General features: G+C 34.0%; 4 protein-coding genes and 2 pseudogenes across 5 annotated transcripts in view; all 6 read right to left on the reverse strand.

The window, feature by feature from the left end:
- Window positions 1-880: 880 nt before the first annotated feature.
- LOC18507175 (uncharacterized) lies at window positions 881-4,881 on the reverse strand. 2 transcript variants are annotated; one of them, XM_088808296.1, is made up of 8 exons: window positions 4,448-4,876; window positions 3,798-3,932; window positions 3,464-3,652; window positions 3,211-3,272; window positions 2,921-3,078; window positions 2,099-2,247; window positions 1,865-2,008; window positions 881-1,257 (listed from the first exon to the last, which is right to left on the reverse strand). In XM_088808296.1, the coding sequence occupies exons 1-8, from the start codon at window positions 4,802-4,804 to the stop codon at window positions 1,078-1,080; spliced, it is 1,374 nt and encodes a 457-aa protein (XP_088664422.1). In that variant the 5' UTR covers window positions 4,805-4,876; the 3' UTR covers window positions 881-1,077. The 2 variants fall into 2 exon arrangements, with proteins under 2 accessions (XP_088664422.1, XP_088664423.1); XM_088808297.1 differs by lacking the exon at window positions 881-1,257 and adding an exon at window positions 1,272-1,434 and having other exon boundaries at window positions 4,448-4,881.
- A 326-nt stretch (window positions 4,882-5,207) lies between these two features.
- Window positions 5,208-6,558, reverse strand: LOC148761599 (receptor-like protein 54; annotated as a pseudogene).
- Window positions 6,559-6,624: 66 nt separating this feature from the next.
- Window positions 6,625-7,626, reverse strand: LOC108662864 (receptor-like protein Cf-9). The gene has a single exon (XM_088808298.1). The coding sequence runs from the start codon at window positions 7,624-7,626 to the stop codon at window positions 6,625-6,627; it is 1,002 nt and encodes a 333-aa protein (XP_088664424.1).
- A 3,387-nt stretch (window positions 7,627-11,013) lies between these two features.
- The window catches only part of LOC148761600 (receptor-like protein 6), a 97,543-nt pseudogene continuing 90,417 nt past the window's right edge, over window positions 11,014-18,139 (reverse strand).
- LOC18594229 (receptor-like protein Cf-9 homolog) overlaps window positions 11,014-18,139 on the reverse strand; it is a 32,546-nt gene continuing 25,420 nt past the window's right edge. The window contains exon 2 of the mRNA XM_088808295.1: window positions 11,014-11,349. The gene's annotated coding sequence lies outside the window, so the exon portion shown is untranslated. The remainder of the gene's footprint in view (window positions 11,350-18,139) is intronic.
- On the reverse strand, window positions 11,451-14,463 carry LOC148761601 (receptor-like protein 7). Its single transcript, XM_088808658.1, has one exon. It carries the CDS (start codon window positions 14,400-14,402, stop codon window positions 11,451-11,453), a length of 2,952 nt encoding a protein of 983 aa, XP_088664784.1. The 5' UTR covers window positions 14,403-14,463.

The following is an 18,139-nucleotide window of genomic DNA, read 5'->3' on the forward strand; positions in this document are numbered from 1 at the left end:
CCAGTTGTGGGAAAAATTAGTTAGAACTTCATTTTGCAATTGCTCCTGCATCATATAATTAACACCATCTTGATTTGTGTCTCGTTCCAGCTACAATATTAAGTAGCTTATTTTCATATGAGATAAATATTATTATATGTATAATAAAAATATTTTTAATTAAAGTTATTCGATATAATTAAATTTGTCATACCTTATTTTATATTCGATGTAAATGTGATTGTTAAGACTTTTATGATGATATAAATCAATCACTACTAATAACTTAAACTTAAGTTTTTAAGAACCATGCGATTTAAATATGAAAAATTACTCAATCAATGCTTGGACTTAGACTGCTACAAATAGTATCAAATCATGTGTCAACAGTTTGATATAGGTTTTTATATTGCATTAGTGAAATCTTGATACTATGATATGAATAATGGTTGTGATTGTAATGTGTGTTACATTTGATGTGGATGTGATTCTTAATTATTAAAACTTATATAACAATACAAATCAATCATTATTAACAACTTAGACTTATCCTTTTGAAAATCACGTGATTTAAACCTAAAATCCACTAATAACTTGAGATTTAAGTTTTTGAAAGTCATATGGTTTAAACTTAAAAAGTTATTGAACCCACATCTAATTTAGATTTGAAAACTAATAACAACTAGAGTTTTCAGTTTTTAAAGATCACGTAATTTAAATATAAAATAATATTAAATTCATATCTAATGTAAATATGAGAGATTCATATAATGATCCAAATCAACCGCTACTAACTTAAGCTTACTTGAAAAGTTGCTGAACTGCCGCTCATACATCCATTAGAACAAAGCTAGATCTAAAAATTATCATTCATGGACAGAAAAAAAACAAGTCATGTTCCTTTATCAAATTAAGCTGTTTTCTTTTCCAATTTACTGTCTGTGTGAAAATAAAAAGAGGCATGATTAGTGCCATCATTCATTCTACAACTTACATTTCATGACCCCTTAATTTGCAGTCACAGAGGAAACAAACAGAGATGGAGGAGAAGAAATGATAAAATCGAACAAAGAAAGAACTTTCTGTGTAAAATTATATTCAATTAAGAAAGCGATTCAACACTGATAGTTGACCAGAGTCTCCGTTTAACAAAAAAACTTCCAGAGGAACATAAGGAGAGTCCAATGATGATCCAAACCGGTAAGTTGGCTGTAACAATCTGCAACCTTTAGCACACTGGATGGTTAAAAGACGTGGTCCGGTTCTCATCTGCCAGACCTGTGCATGATGTGGTCAAGTAAACATTGACTGGGATATAATGCTAAACGTTTTCTCCACTAAATGAAGTTCTAAGAGCAGCATAAAGAAAACCATCTAGGAAAGTAGTATAGTTTCCACTCTGCATGACACAACTCAATCTAGAACAGCAAAGCCAGAAATCTGTCAAATGTATCTCTGATAGAGGAAAAATTAGTTACATTGAAACCACTCATGAAAGGATCAACGAAGATGTTTTCGTTATGGAGCGAACATAGTTTAGAGTAATCTGTCAATCTCTTTGCACAATTATTTCCACACAATTAGAGTAATACATCAATTCATTTCCACAATTATTTCACTATAATTCCATACGATTCAATCCCTACTGTCTATAGTGTAAGGGTCCACTTGTATGTAGCCTATGCACCCCATAAGCATAGATGGCTAGATGATATGGACCCACTGCTAAATGGTAATGCATTGTTATCATTGTGATGATAAATGCTACTGACTATTCCTGCTCTTACCATCAAGGCCATAATATAAAAATAGATTTTCAAAGTCCTAACAACAAGCACAACAATCAAGAAATAATAAGAAACACTTTAAAGAAACATGAACACACCTCAACAATTCCTTTTCGAGGTGCATGAATGGCTAAACAGAGGCAGTAGTCACTCTTTCCTGGTTCATAGTAAGAGGAACCTGACCCTATAGCCTCCTTATTGACTAACATTTCCATGAAGAAGCAGCTTGCATCACGATATCCCTGAAGAGTTTATTAGGAAAACTGCTTACAGAAAAGGAAAAAGGAGCTGTTGCCTTTCAAGAAATTGAAAAACATAGATGCAGAAGAAACCTTCCATAGTCGCACTACTACAAGTGCCTGAGTATCTAAGAGCAATATACGACCAAGTGAATCTGTAATAGCAGCCAAAGTGCCACTGGGTGATAAGGTGAGCTTTTCCCCTTTTCTTGGGTGATCCTTCAAACATGTCAAAGGAGAAGCTGGCAAAAGATCATGACATCAATAACATTTTCAACAGGTTTTGGAAAAGCCTTAATAAAGAGAACTAAGAAAGTGGCTTAGGTTTGTATGCTAACTAAGCGTGTTAACATTCAGAACACATCAAAAGACACAATGGACTTGTAACATTCTTCGTCTCAGAATATGATAGAAACAGAAAAGTTCTTTCTTTAATAACTAATACTCTCTCTATCCACTTAAATATTTAATTGCACAACAGAACACGCTAAGATGAGCTCTTTTGGTGTAAGCCCATAGTTGAACAGAAATTATAAGCATGTGGCAAGGATGACAATAAAAAATTATAAAAAGGCTTACTAAATACAATAATCAGAGAAACACGAAAGCAGAGGTTACATGCTTAATAATGAGATTGTTGCCACAAATCTTGTGATAGAACCAAATGAAAAATGAGAACTAAAGATCTGTTAAATGATCTCAGCAACAGCAAACACTCCTGACCAATGTAAATCAGCTTCAATCACCTAAAAATTTGAATCTAAGAAAATATTTCTTTTAGAATAATTATAAGTATACATGAATTTTGAAACAAGCACATATTTTTAGAGATTTACACTATATAATTTTAAGTACCATGGAGAAGATAATAGCAGAACCAAATGAGGAATAATATACAAGTTTAACAAACTTCACCTCGAGCAAACGATTGAGGCTTCTCTTCTGACTTCCTCTTTGGTGTTTGTTCACTCCGCCATATCATTTTAGAAAAAGAAGCAATTGTGGAAAATGTTGCAGGCACAACTTTTGACAAAATAGCTCCTACCAAAGAACGGTTCCTATCTTCTGAAAGTCTTCAACATAATTAAACAAAAGTTTATCAATAAAGCACCAAAAGAAAAGAAAAAGAGAAACTACCCATGAAAGAATCCCTTCTTGTAATGAAAGATAAATCATACTATAATTCAAAATGCGAAGAAACTAACCTGAAAGCTGAGATCACAGCATCATCTCCAATAGTGACTGCACAATAGTAACGTTGATTTGACTGCCCAACAATAAAAGCAACTGAATTCAAATACCAGAATAACTTCAGAAACCTTCCATAATTCATTGACGAAACGAACATAAGCATAAATAAAAGGTACTATAACGAGCAAAATATTGAAACAGTAAAACCAGTCTTTCATATTCAACTGTTAGCACGAGCTAATACGATTAAGCAACATTAAAAATCACCTGGAGTTCCATGAGAGGGGGTGGCATTATGCCAGTGATTGCTGCATCAACACATGTCCCATACTTATTAACATTCCATAACTGGTAAGGTAATCTCCCATAAGAGTTTCCAATATCCTCTGAATCTTTCTTTGGTTTCTGATCCCAAAAACGGGAATGTGTTTCTTGAAACCACCTTTGAAGCATACTCTACATAACCAGAGGGGAGTCATCTAAGTTGGCCAAACAAGTTCAAAATATACATAAATCGAATGCTTTGCTTCTGCATCAGATAAACAGGCAAGGTTCTTGCCATGTTCCTGAATAACTATTACACATTTAAGCAGGGACTCACCTTTATATCAGACCCATCAAAACGAGCAATTACACCAGGTATGACAACACAAACTTCCTCTGAAGATATATCTTGTGTCAGATCTTTCTTAGTTCCACGGACTCTTAACTTTACAATGCGTCCTGGATATACCATCTAAAATCAAATATTAAACAAATGAGTTCACCATTCCAACAATGATTTATCTCTAACTGATCTCAACCTAATAACGTTTAGAGCTAATTGATGTTAACACAAGAAGACTTCATCCGACTCATCAGTTAAAGAACTATAAGTGTACATGAAAATCTACAAAACACACCATTTATGTTCATCTACAAAACACAACTGTATCATCCATTGAAGTTAAAATAGTAAATTGAAGGTAAAACTTATAAACTAGACACATAAATAAATCCAGCATTCAATAAGTTGAAATACATCAAGCTACTGTTTTTATTGTGCTTCAGGAAGCAAAACGCAAAAAAGCAATCATTTTTGAAGAATTAAAAATGAAAATGTAAATTATTTAGATATTCGAAATGCATAATTATACTTTTATATTCATTTAATCAATTACATAATTTTGCTTTAAAGCAACCTTTCAAGCAAATAGCAATAACAACCAAACCAAGCTGAAAAAAGAAAAAAAAATTAAAAAGAAAAGTTACCTGTCTATGAATCAAATCACCACGCACAGAGTAAACCAAGATGAACCCTCGAGAGGTCCCAACCGCAATCACTTTAATCTCATCGAAAACCAGCCACTCTATGGCCGTGATGTGCTCGGCCTCGATAGGTGACAGTTCGGGACGGATCTGGACCCGAGGCTCATCCGTGTCGGACCATCCGAGGATGAGAATAAGTGATCGGTTAGCGATGGCGAGAGAATGGGCGTCGAGAGCACAGAGGTGAGTGGGGCTGGCGTCAGGGGCTAGCCATCCTTCCTTGCCAGCGCCAAACTCGGACAAGTCTTCACCGGCGATGCAGCCGAGATCCGTCAAGGGATGGTAGCTCCGCTTCGACATTGGCGCCGGGCTTTTGGTTTTTTGTGTCTTGTCTCTTGGTAACTGAGGTTACGGGTTGGGAAGGAAAGAATTTTGTACAGGCAAAGGAAAGCAGGTGACTTTGTGTGGGGTCCACGTGTAGAAGTGTGAAGAAAATTCAGAAAATAAATTAAAAAAATTAAAATTAATATTAAAGCATTGGAACATTTTTAATTAAAATCTTTTAAATTACAACATTTTTAATTAAAATCATTTAAATTACAAAATAAAGGAAGAATCAATTGTAGATTACAAAAGCAATGAGAGCTTTGCTGTAAACCTACTTTGCCCAAAAACTCACCTATGCATGATCTGGATGTAGTGCTAGTTTCTTCTTCCTCTGTTTCTGCGAATCCTCTTTGTAAAGTTCTTTTGCCAATTTCTCTCAACCATCCTGACAAACCACCATGGTCTTCCAGTTGAGAATACAATGAATCCCATATATATTCCAAAATCTCTCTTCGGTTCCATCTTTCATTGCTTTCAAATTTTGGAAGAATTTTGTTGGCAAGGGACAGGTGAGCTCATTATGAGAGAGATCAAGTACTCGCAATGTGGAGAAGTTTGATGAAACTATGGAATTGGACATGGGACCATGCAAGCTATTATTTCGTAGAAGGAGAACTTGCAGCATTGGAAGTGAAGCTAACCAATAGGGAAAGGTATCATTGAGCTTGTTGTTCCTTACATTCAAAAGTACCAAGAAACTACAATTAGCCAAAGACCGCGGTAGCAATCCTTCCAATTGATTGTCATTGAGAAGCAGATAACCTATTATCTGTAAAAGAATCAGGGATTTTGTCATAAAACTTATTCATCTCCAAATTCATATACTGGAGATAGCTGAAATTTTCAAGACATTCTGGAATCGTTCCATCCAAGTTATTTCTTGACAAGTCAAGTTTTGTGAGCAAACTTCAATTGCAAATCAAAGGAGAGATATTTCCAGTCAAGTTATTTTTTGAAATTAAGAATTCAGTAAAAGACGGTGGTGGATTTGGATTTTGAAGATTCAATCAAGTTGACAGAATTGGCCCTTGAAGCAAGTTGGACTGAAGGTCAAGAACTTGAAGATTCTTTCCGGGAAATTGTTCCAAAGTGGTCAGAAAGTTGTAAGAAAGGTTCAATTTGATCAATCGTTCCCACCCTTCTGCTTCCCATTGGGAAATTCCACCACGAATCTTGTTATTGGAAAGATCTAAATCCTTCAAGTTTGATGTTCGAAAGAAACTTGGGAATTGTCTTATGCTACCAGAAGAGAATGACACTCTAACAAGCTGAGGGAAGGAGTAGTTCTCACCATCGCCGCTTGAGCTTAACGATAGTAAAATATTATTTGAAAGATCCATGTACGCAAGATTTCTGAGTTTTGCAAGCATGTTTGACTTGATGACACCAATCAAGTTGTTTGATGAAAGATCAAGCTCTTCAAGGTTCACAAGATCAAAAAAAGAACTGGGTATTGGACCATGAATGTTTTTAAAACTCAAATCGATATAGTGGACAGAATTAGGCGTCTGAATTTGGTCAATTGGACCGATGAGTTTGTTATAGTTGAGACGTAAATCTTGCAAAGATGGCAAAGTAAACGGCCAAGATGGTACTCCACCACTTATAAGGTTATTAGATAGCCACATTTCTTCTAGCAATAGAAGCTCACTTACATGATTTGGCAGGGGACCTTCTAATCGATTATATGATAAATCTAGGATGGTAAGTTGTGTGAGGTTGAACATAGTTGTTGGAAGTTGACCACTAAAACTACAAGAAGAAAATAACAAAAAAGTCAATTTATTAAGGTTTCAAAAAGTATCTGGAATTTGTCCTCCAAAATCATTATAAGAAAAATCTAAGAAGAGGAGTTGAGTGAGATTCCAAAATGATGCAGGAATTGGCCCTTTAAAACGGCAAGAGGAAAGGTCCAACAACTTAAGGCCACTACTCAAGTTTGTCTTTGGGCGATAACCTGTGACATTTTGATTCGAAGCTAAATCTATGTGCTGGACGTATGGAAGGCAAAAAACTTCACTTGGAAATTCCCCATGTAGTTGACAATCTCTGAGACTCAAACGTTCCAGAGATGAAGTCAAGTTCAGAAAGGAAGGAAGTGCAACATCAGACATATCTACAAAGTTAAGCGTCAGGTTTCTTAAATTGGTTAAGTTTTGTGCAAGCATGTTGAAACCTTGGCTATCAAATCTCAAGCTGGAAGAATAAGCATTCGTGGAAAGATCGAGTGAAACCAATTTTAATAGAAGACTAATTTCATAGGGGATTAAGCCAGAGAATGAATTAGAAGAGAGATTAAGATGAGTCAAACTCAGTAACTGATTAAATAACTTCGATGAGATAGAGCCATTGAAATTGTTGTGAGCAAGGTTGAGTCGTTGGAGTCCTTGAAGGTGGAAGAGGCTGCTGTTTTCAAGAAGAGAGCCATCAAGTTTGTTGAAATTGAGGTCGAGTCGTTGGAGTCCTTGAAGGTGGAAGAGACTACTGTTATCATGGAGAGTGCCATAAAGGCAGCTGGCACTGAGGTCGATGCCAATGACATGACCAGTCACCACGTGGCAACTGACTCCATTCCATGAGCAGCAATCCATGCTTTCATTCCAAGAATTTGTTCTTGGGTAATCATCACAATAATCATCCAGAGAAATGGTGTTTTTGAATTCGAGTAAGACAGCTCTCTGTTCTGGGAGGCATAAATGAGCTGAATCAAGAAAAGAGGAAGGGGTACTCAATGGCCGATAGACCTGAAAATGCAAGAGAAGGATTTGGAATAACAACCCAAATACCCTTCCCATATTTTCTCGAGAAAAAGAAAGTATGAAACAAGGGTTGTCGAAAAGGGGCAAGTGAGGGAGGAGAACTTAAAAATGAGTTGTTGTTGAGGCTGAGGGACATGAGAAGTGAACTACGTATTGGAGAAGTGGGGACATGAAAGTGTTAGAATGAAAAGCATAATCTTATCCCATTAGAGACTTTAGTAGGATTTGCATACTTTTCTTGCATTCTCAATCGATATGTTTATTTTAGACTAATTGGGATATGCTAATTAGACCCAAAGTTCATTATTGGGATAGGCTTAGAATTGCAACTCATTACAGCCAGCGTTATTGTTTTTGTTAGCATGATTTTCGATCTTCCAAGTTTCATTTTGTTCAGAAAATTAATCCAAAACTTTCTGTTCAATTTTCCTAGAAGAGAATGCAGCCTCAAATTTGAGAAAATAAATATATGAAGTTTTTGTTGTAGATTGCAACAAAGTCAGGTCATCAGCAAAGCAATTTTAAGAAATTGGAATTGATTTTACAATTACAGTCACCATTAGAGAGAAATTAAGCTCAAAAGTTAGAAATTCACATCACATGAAGCATGTTGACTGTTTGTGGTTCTTATTTGAGGGCATACATTCAAATTCAACCCTCGCAGACAGTTTTCACTCAACAAACTTAAATTAATTGTTACATGGACCCTTACTTCATGTTAATCCCTTTTTTTACCTATGAAAAGAATATATATAATTTTTAAATATTTAACTCAATAATAAATATATAAAACGTAAATATATATATATGTCATTTATAAATTTAATGCATGATGATGCAACATGTAAGTAAAAATTATTATGAATTCAGTATATAAAATATGAATTCATGCATACTCACATGACAACTTTTGATTACTTATTGCAGCGAGCTGAAACATGTGATTAGAACGACCTATCCAATAAATTTGGATGCTTATTGGTGTATGACTCATGGTGATGTAAATATTAAGCATTGAAACCAAGAGGAAGAAATGAAGAGGGAAATAGTGACAGAAGATGAAGAGGGGCAATTCATAAAGGAATATCAAACAAGGTGGGCAAAGTGCCGTGTTAGAAAGGAAAGGCATGAAGAGTGTTGACTTTGTCTGCATACATGTTAAAATCGTACCATAAATTCTTTGTCTGCATTGACCCTTAACAACTTGAGCAAAGAGTCATTGAATAACTTTCGAGAGTGAAGAGTGAAGACTACGCCCACTCTTTTGAGAAAAAAACTGTCATTGAACGACTTTTAATAGGTCATTCAATGTGTGCCCTTCAATGTATTTAAGTATTTAATTTAATAATAATTATATAAACAAGAAACACAGTAAAGAGAGAAATGTACAGAGCCTAGTGGTGTAAGCATGAGGTTACTGCATCAAATTGAAGATGGAAGGCCAAGTATAACACAGTCTGTATAGGAGTAGAAAATGTCAACCCCAGCCCCACCCATGAAAAGTGAGTTAGAATAAGGTTGATGCTAATACACCCAATACTACATATTCTTTCATTTATAAAGTGTCAAAATATATAAATACAACGTTTTCTTAATATAATACAAGCACAATTATTTATTTTTAGATAATGGAAGTTGACGTAGAATATGATTTTGAATTTAATTCATATTTGGATTTTGATGGATTATTTGAAGAATAAAATAAAATAAATTGAGAAGCTATTAAGACTCAATATTGTTTGAATTATACCTCAACAGATATGTCGAAATGATTGTGATTAGTTTTTTCATTGTTTTTGAGAGAAAGAAAGTTGTTGTTGAAGCAAAGGGAGGTAAGTAGAATCTCACACATTTTACTTGTGTGTTTTTGTTTTGAAGGGTGCACATTTTACTTGTTTTGAAACTATATTGTATGTATGTTTCATTAAGTGAATTAAATATTTTGTTTCATTATTTCTTGCGTATGAAAATAGGATTAAGCATATGATTATTTTTTATTTTGATTTATTCATGTGATGAATATTGATTAATAATGAGGTATGAAATCTTTTGTTATGTTGTAAAGTTTTATGAGTTATGAATTAATTCTTGAGAAATAGGATAATCAACATTAAAATTAATTCTACAATCTTGTTAATGGGTTATAATAGTTAGCATACGACCTAAAAACAAAAAATACAGACCTAAAAATGAGTTGTGGCAGAGGCCGAGGGACATATAAATAGAACTACTGGACAAGTGGAGGCATCTTTTTTTCCAAGTCAACCAACAAGTGTTTCCAAAATCCTTTTAGTTGTTTCCGATCAATGCATTTAAAGTCAAGTCTTCTCAACTTACATATTTATTCATTGTGTTGAGAAATTTGAACAGCGATTGTGTTTGAGCCTGGAATCAAAACTAAATTAATGGTAGAGAAGGAAAAAGTGTTGGTGCCGTGTTAGAATGGGAAGCATGAATTGAAGCTGCAGATATTCTTGAATTCTCACTGTCTGTCTACTTTTATTTTGTTGTTCACCGGAAAGTCTTATTGGGATCTGCTAATTAGACCCAAATTTCATTGCAACTCATTACAACCAGTTCTATTATTTTTATTTTTAATTTTAGTGTTTAACTCACCTGACGTAATAATAAAACAAAAATTTATTGAATAAAGAAATTCTTTGTGTAGATTACAGCTAATTCAGGGCACCATCAAAGCAACTTCAAGAAATTACAAAATTATTCGGATCATCACCAGAAAGACTCAATTGATGAATTATTTTGAATTTAAGTCATATTTGGATTTTGATGAATTATTTAAAAAATAAAATAAAGTAAATTGAGAAGTCATTAAGACTCAATATGGTTTGAATTATACTTCAACAGTTACGTGGAAATGACTGATTAATTTTTTTTATTCTTTTCAAGAGAAAGAAAGTTGTTGTTGAAACATCGGAGGTAAGTAGAATCTCACACCCTTTAGTTGTTGTTGTTTTTTTTTTTTAAAGTCGCACACTTTACTTGTTTTCAAACTATCTTATATGTATGTTTCATTAAGTGTATTAAATGTTTTTGTTTCATTATTTTTTGCATAAAAAAATAGAGATAAGCATATGATTTTTTTTTATTTTGATTTATTCATGTGATCAAATATTGATTCATAATGAGATATGAAATATTTTGTTATTTTGTAAAGTTTTAAGAGCTACATTAATTCTTGAGAAGTACAATAATCAACACTAGAAGTAATTTTACGATCTTGTTAATGAGTTATAATAATTAGCATATGACCCAATAACAGAATATAATAAGCTAGCAAACAATCCCACTAGTGAGTTATAATAGTTAACATATGACATAGAACATGATTTTGAATTTAATTCATATTTGAATTTTGATGGATTATTTGAAAAATAAAATAAAATAAAATAAATTGAGAAGCCATTAAGACTGTGAGTACATACACTTTATATATTAATCAAATACTCAAGTGCAATGTTTAGGATTTAAATTAAAGTCTAGCAAATTACAACATCTTCAATGCAAATTCTAAATTCAGAAAAAAAAAAGAAGAAAAAACCCTTCTTCAAAACATGTGTTTTCCAAGCCCCAAAAGCTACAGATAAAAGCTGGTGCTCACAAATTTGAAAATGATCAAAGCTGAACAAGAAAAGCGAATTTTCCACTAAAAACACCCGAATTCTTCAAACCACTGCCATGGGAAATGATTGAGCCAGATGCTAGAGAAGCAGGGTCCATTGGATTCGGTTCGAAAGCCACCTTGACAAATACAAAAAAAAAAAAAGAAAAAGAAAAAATCAATTGTAGATTACAAAAGCAATGAGAACTTTGTTGTAATTCTACTTTGGCAAAAAACTCACCTATGCATGATCTGGATGTACTGCTAGTTTCTTCTTCCTCTGTTTCTGCGAATCCACTTTGGAACATTCTTTTGCCAATCCTAGCACCACTCCACATCCATAGCCCATCATTACAACTTTCCAAATAAAGGCTATTTCAGAACCTTCTTCTTCCTTAACCATTGGTACCGGTGGTTTTGGTTCAGGGTCGCCGCATTGCTTTGACAGTGGGAGGCCACACAATCCCAAGTTATTGCTATAAGAATCATTCTCAAAAGTATCAAATTGCTTCCCATGGGGAATTGGTCCCACAAGATCATTTTGTGAAAGATTTAACACTTCAAGGAATGTCAGATTCGTCAATTGGGAAGGAATTCTACCACCAAGCTTGTTTGATGAGAGATCTAACGATTCAAGTGCTATCATATTTCCAATAGACGGTGAGATAGGACCAGTCAAGTTGTTGTGAGACAAATTGAGTCCTTGAAGCGAAATAAGTTCTCCGAGTTCTTCAGGAATTTGTCCACAGAATAGATTATTGGAAAAGTCCATAAATGTGTAAATGGCAAAGGTTTTCACCAACTCAATCTCCAATCTTTTCGTTGTTACATTCACTGAGAAATAGTCATAAAAAGATAAAGGTATACCTCTTCTATTCCATCTCATGAATTCTGAAGGTCTCTCTTCAGGTATATCTTTCATTGCTCTCAAATTTTGGAAGAATTTTGTTGGCAAGGGACCGTTGAGCTCATTATGAGACAAATCAATTATTTGCAATGCAGAGAAGTTAGATGAAGCTATGGAATTGGGCATGGGACCATGCAATCTATTATTTCGTAAAAGAAGAACTTGCAGATTTGGAAGTGAAGCTAACCAATGGGGAAAGGTATCAGTGAACTTGTTGTCCCTTAAATTCAAAAGATTCAAGGAACTACAATTAGCCAAAGACCGCGACAATAATCCTTCCAATTTATTGTCATTGAGGAGAAGAATTTCCAAGTTATTATCTCTAAAAGAATCAGGCATTTTGCCATGAAAATTATTCATCTCCAAATTCATTACCATGAGAGAAGAGCTGAGATTTCCAAAACATTCTGGAATAGTTCCGCTCAAGTTATTTCTAGACAACTCAAGAATCAAAAGTGAACTCCAATTGCAAATCAAAAGAGGGATATTTCCGGTTAATTTATTCTTTGAAACGTAGAATGCAATCAAAGATTGTGGTGGATTTGGACTTTGATTATTCAAGCAAGTTGATAGAATTGGACCTTGAAGCAAGTTGGATCGAAGGTCAAGAACGTCAAGATTTTTTCCTGGAAATTGCTCTAAAGTGGTCAAAAAGTTGTAAGAAAGGTTCAAAGAATTCAAATTGTCCCACCCTTCTGCTTCCCATTTGGAAATTCCACCATGAATCTTGTTATTGGAAAGATCTAAATCCACCAAATTTGATGTTCGAAAGAAACTTGGGAACTGTCTTATGTTACAAGAAGAGAATGACACAGAAGCGAGCTTAGGGAAGGAATAGTTAACATCATTTTCGCTTGCACTTAATGATAGTAAACCATTATTTGAAAGATCAAGAGAGAAAAGATTTTTGAGTTTTGAAAACATATTTGACTTGACGACACCACTCAAGTTGTTTGATGAAAGATAAAGACGTTCAAGGTTCACAAGATCAAAAAAAGAACTAGGTATTGGTCCATGAATGTCATTAGAACTCAAATCTATATATTGGACCGAATTAGGCTTCCGAATTTGGTCAATTTGACCGGTAAGTTTGTTATAGCTAAGATCTAAAGTTTGCAAAGATGGTAAAGTAAACAACCAAGATGGTACTCCACCACTTACAAGGTTACTAGATAACCAAAAAACTTCTAGCAATTGAAGCTCACTAACATGATTTGGTAGGGAACCTTCTAATCGATTAAATGACAAATCTAGATAGGTAAGTTGTGTGAGGTTGAACATGGTTGCTGGAAGTTGACCACTAAAATTACAGGAATCAAATGACAAAAAAGTCAATTTATTAAGATTTCCAAAAACATCTGGAATCTGTCCTCCAAAATCATTTTGAGAAAAATCTAGGAAGATGAGTTGAGTGAGATTTCCAAATGATGCAGGAATTGATCCTTTAAAACGGCAAGAGGAAAGGTCTAACAACTGAAGGGCATTACTCAAGTTTGACTTAGGGAGATAACCTGTGAGATTGTAATTGTTACTTAAATCTATATGCTGGAGGTATGGAAGGCGAAAAACTTCAATTGGAAATTCTCCATGCAGTTGACACTCTTTGACACTCAAACGTTCTAGAGATGAAGTCAAGTTCAGAAACGAAGGAATTGCAACATCAGACATATCTACAGAGTCAAGGATAAGATTTCTTAATTCAATTAAGTTTCGTGCAAGCATTTCAAAACCTTGATTATCAAATCTCAAGTTGTGATCACCACCACTCCAAGAAAGATCAAGTGAAACCAACTTTGATAGGAGACTGATTTCATATGGGATTAAGTCAGAGAATGAATTAAAAGAGAGATTAAGATGGGCCAAACTCACAAACTGATTAAATAACTTCGATGAGATCGAGCCATTGAAATCGTTGTAAGCAAGGTTGAGCCGTTGGAGTTCTTGAAGGTGGAAGAGATTGCTGTTTGCAGGAAGAGTGCCGTTAAGGCAGCTTTCACTGAGGTCGATGCCGATGACATGACCCGTCACCTTGTGGCAACTGACTCCATCCCATGAACAACAATCCGTGCTTTCGTTCCAAGAATTTATCTTGGGGTAAGAAGAAAACGTCTGACAATCACCCAAAGAAATGGTGTTTTTGAATTCGAGCAAGGCAGCTCTCTGCTCTGGGAGGCATAAATGAGCTGAAGGAAGAAAAGAGGAAGGGGAACTCAATGAACAATGGACCTGGAAATGGAAGAGCGCTAAAAGCAGGCAATGGTACAACATCCTAGTTACTTTTCCCATATTTTGTCGAGAAAAAGGAAATTATGAATCAAGGGTCGTGGAAAAGGGGCAAGTGAGGGAGGTGAACTTAAAAATGAGTTGTGGTTGAAGCTGAGGGACACGAGAATTGAAGTAGTACTGGAGAAGTGGGGACATGAAATTAAAGTAGTACTGGAGAACTTAAAAATGCATATTTTTCTTAAATTCTCAATTGATGTCTATTTTTATTTTAGACCCAAATATTTCATGATGAGAATCTAAGTGGAGTAGCGATACAAAACAGTTGGTCTTAGAATTGTAACTCATTACAACCAGTGTTATTGTTTTTGTCAGGTTGATTTTGGATATTCAAGTTTCATTCTATTCATGACATGCTAATGTCACTTGGATAATGTTCAAGCAAGAACATGAGTGCAAGGAATGTCATTATGCAAGATTTATCAATTAATTGAAGTGACTTTTTCTTTCTGTAAATATATAAAAAAAAAATTATTGAGTCTTAAAAAAAAAGAAGCAACTCTCTCCAATCTTTTTTTTTTTTTATCTTTTTTAGTTTGAAAAAAAAGAAACCATATCTTTAAACCTAACTTTTTAAATATGGAAATATATGCAATTTTTGGCAATATATACACTATTTTCTTATTTTGAAAATCTGTTAAAGTGGCCCTTCAGACAAACAGATGATAATTGAAGTAAACATTTAATTTTTATTCCTTTTTATTAGCAGAAAATTAAAGTAAACTTCATAGTTTAGTTATATAACTTTTTAAAAAATTAAAAATAAAAAATCAGATAATTTAATTGAAATTCTCCCTAAAAGGCCCCCATTTGTTGGAGTTTTTCAGTTTTACGTCTAAGATTAATCCAAAGTTTTATGTTCAATTTTCATACCATATAAACGCAGCCTCAAAATCATTTTCTTTTGTAGTATTTAACTCACATGAGGTGATAAAATAAATTAAAAATTCATTGAATAATTCAAAATTGAATCTATCAAATTGGGTCAAGCCAGTGGGCCACCCGACCCATGGATAGGTCTAGTACAGTGTTTGTAGAAAGGAAAAACGTGAATGCTATCGACTGTTGTTGTTCCTATTTGAAGGCACATTCAAATTCAATCCCTTTCATACAGTTGTTTCTCAATAGATTGGACGTAGTGTTCACTCAACAAAGCTAATTAATTGTTATACGAACCCTTAGTTCACGTTAATCCCTTTTCTTACATATGAAAATATAGATATATATGTAATTTTTGAATAATTAATTCAATAATAAGGATCAAATTTTTACGTCAGTAGGATTTGCATATTTTCTTGATTTCTCACTGTATGCCTCCTTCTATTTTGTTTTTTTATAGGAAAAGCTTACTGGGAAAAAGCTGATTAGAACCAAATTTCATTATCGGAATCTAAGTGGAGTAGAGACACAAAACTATTCATCTTAGAATTTGCAACTCATTACAACCAGTTCTATTATTTTTATTTTTATTTTTATTTTTAGTGTTTAACTCACCTGACGTAATAATAAAACAAAAATTTATTGAATAAAGAAATTATTTATGTAGATTACAGCTAATTCAGGCCACCATCAAAGCAACTTTAAGAAATTACAAATATATTCGGATCATTACCAGAAACATACCTTTTTTTTTTTTGAAAAAAAAAACAATATTAAAGCAAGTTTATAAGCATGTTTTTATCATCTTTCAATTACTTTTTCACGTTAAAAGCACCTACTAAAAGTTAGAGTAATGTTATTTTTCCTTATATTTTTGTTTTTACTAACATGATTAAAAAATTAAAATTTTATTAAATAATTTAAAAATGAGATTTCTCCATTTATGATAGGTCAATTTATTGTAAATTCAATGTTCAAAATTGGGATAACGATAGACTGACAGAACATGGGGCGACACAACAGATCAGTAAAGGGTAGAGCGGCACAGTGAATCATCAGAATGATCAGGTCAGCTAATTCTCACGTTGCGAATTATAGAAAAATCATTCTGTTTGAAGAACTTAATTACTCTGCTGCAGTTCCTTTTTTTGAACTATTATGGATGGCTGGAGTCTATTCCCAAGTAAAACTTTTGCACTGTGGATTCTGTGTTGCTGAAGGTTAGAGCCAGATGTCACATAGAGATAGAAATATTGATACTGGTGGTTTTTTGGTAGTGCCAGACAGTTAGGTATTAATAGCACGTTTGGTTAGGGGAATGGTTTATTAATAGCGTGTTTGGTTGGGGGAATGGCTTATTAATAGCGCGTTTGATTGGGAGAATGGCTAAGTTATTCCCCCTCTATTCCCATGCTATTTCGTTTCCCTTATTTGGTTGTCAAATAAGAGCGCAGAATAGGCATTCTGGAGGAATAGAAATTCCTCAAATATAGCTTTGAGGTGAGAATGGCTAATACCCACCCCCCTCGATATTATCTATTCTGTAATCTAAGGAATAAATTTAAATTGTAATTTGACTAAAATACCTTCAACTGTTTAATAAAATCACCACTTTATCCCTATAAAAAGTAATTTTTTTTCTCTCTCTTCCTCCTTCCCCCATCTTCCTCAGCAGTTTCAGCCTTCCCCCGAAAAGCCTATTCTCTCTCAGCCCACTGTCTTCCTCTCCTCTGTTAGCCGCCCTTCACTTGTGTTCATCTCTTCTCTCAGCCAGCCGTCCTTCCTCCGTCTTCATCTCCTCTCTCAGCTGATCGTCTTCCTCTTTCTCAGCCGTGGGTCTTCCCCTCGCTCTCACCTGTCCGTCTTCCCCCGTCTACCCCTTCTCTTTCTCTCAGCTACTCTCTCACCCGTTCGTCTTCCCTTCTCTCTCAGCAAGTTTGCAACTGTCCTCATCCACAGCCACTGTCATCCTCCGCGGTTGTCATCATCAAGTTCTCTATTGTCGGCCATCAAATAAACCACGGTGATGTTGGAGTGCTGATTTGATGATGGTTGTAGCCAAATCTAGCCATTGGAGCGCTAATCTGGTCGCAAGAAGCGCCAGATCTGGTGGCTCCATTGGCCAGATCGGCGCTTCAACGACTAGATATAGCCAGAGCCAACGCCAAATTAGCTCTCCAACATCCAAAGAGAAAAAGGAAAGATGAGAAAAAAAATAAAATAAAAATTATATCAATTAATAAATTATTAATTTTTAATGAAAATAAAAATTAAAAGATTAAAAAATAAAAAATACAAATAGAGAAAAATACCCAAATAATGAAAGCAAAAATTATATAACTAATTTAATATAAATTATTTAATAATTTAATAATAAATTATTGATGTTTAATGAAAATGTAATAAATTAAAAGATTAAGACATGAAAAATACAAATAGAGAAAAATGATTCAAATTGTTAAAATTAAAATGTGTATTTAAATGATAATAAGGATAATTTTATTTTTTTATGAAAATAATTATTAATATGGTCAAGGGTATTTCTGTCTTTTTATTACCTATTCCTTTCTTATTCCAATCTTATTTCTACCAACCAAACACTGTAATAAGTCATAATAGCAATTTCTGCTCTATTCCATTCACAATACCAAACAAAGTAATAACTATTCTATTATATTCTCACTTTATTCTATTCTCACAGAATAACAATTCTATTCTATTCCTGTCTATTCCGTGAACCGTGCTGTAAGAGTTGACAGAGCTTTTGTAAGGGGTGGACAGAGTGGTGCAAAGGAATAGTATTGACATTGTATAGAACATAACTATGCAAAACCAGCTATACCTAGAGCTGAACTGTTGTT

Source organism: Theobroma cacao, chromosome 7 (assembly GCF_053813885.1).
Source record: "Theobroma cacao isolate CCN51 chromosome 7, ASM5381388v1, whole genome shotgun sequence".
In the NCBI taxonomy this organism is placed as follows: Eukaryota; Viridiplantae; Streptophyta; class Magnoliopsida; order Malvales; family Malvaceae; genus Theobroma; species Theobroma cacao.

Coding starts and splice junctions, on each gene's coding strand:
- LOC148761601 (XM_088808658.1), bottom strand. CDS start 14,402: ATGGGAAAAGTAACTAGGATGTTGTACCATTGCCTGCTTTTAGCGCTC.
- LOC18507175 (XM_088808296.1), bottom strand. CDS start 4,804: ATGTCGAAGCGGAGCTACCATCCCTTGACGGATCTCGGCTGCATCGCC. Junction 3,653..3,797: donor TTGATGGGTCTGATATAAAG/GTGAGTCCCTGC, acceptor CTGGTTATGTAG/AGTATGCTTCAAAGGTGGTT. Junction 1,258..1,864: donor CTCGAAAAGGAATTGTTGAG/GTGTGTTCATGT, acceptor CATCATGCACAG/GTCTGGCAGATGAGAACCGG.
- LOC108662864 (XM_088808298.1), bottom strand. CDS start 7,626: ATGGGAAGGGTATTTGGGTTGTTATTCCAAATCCTTCTCTTGCATTTT.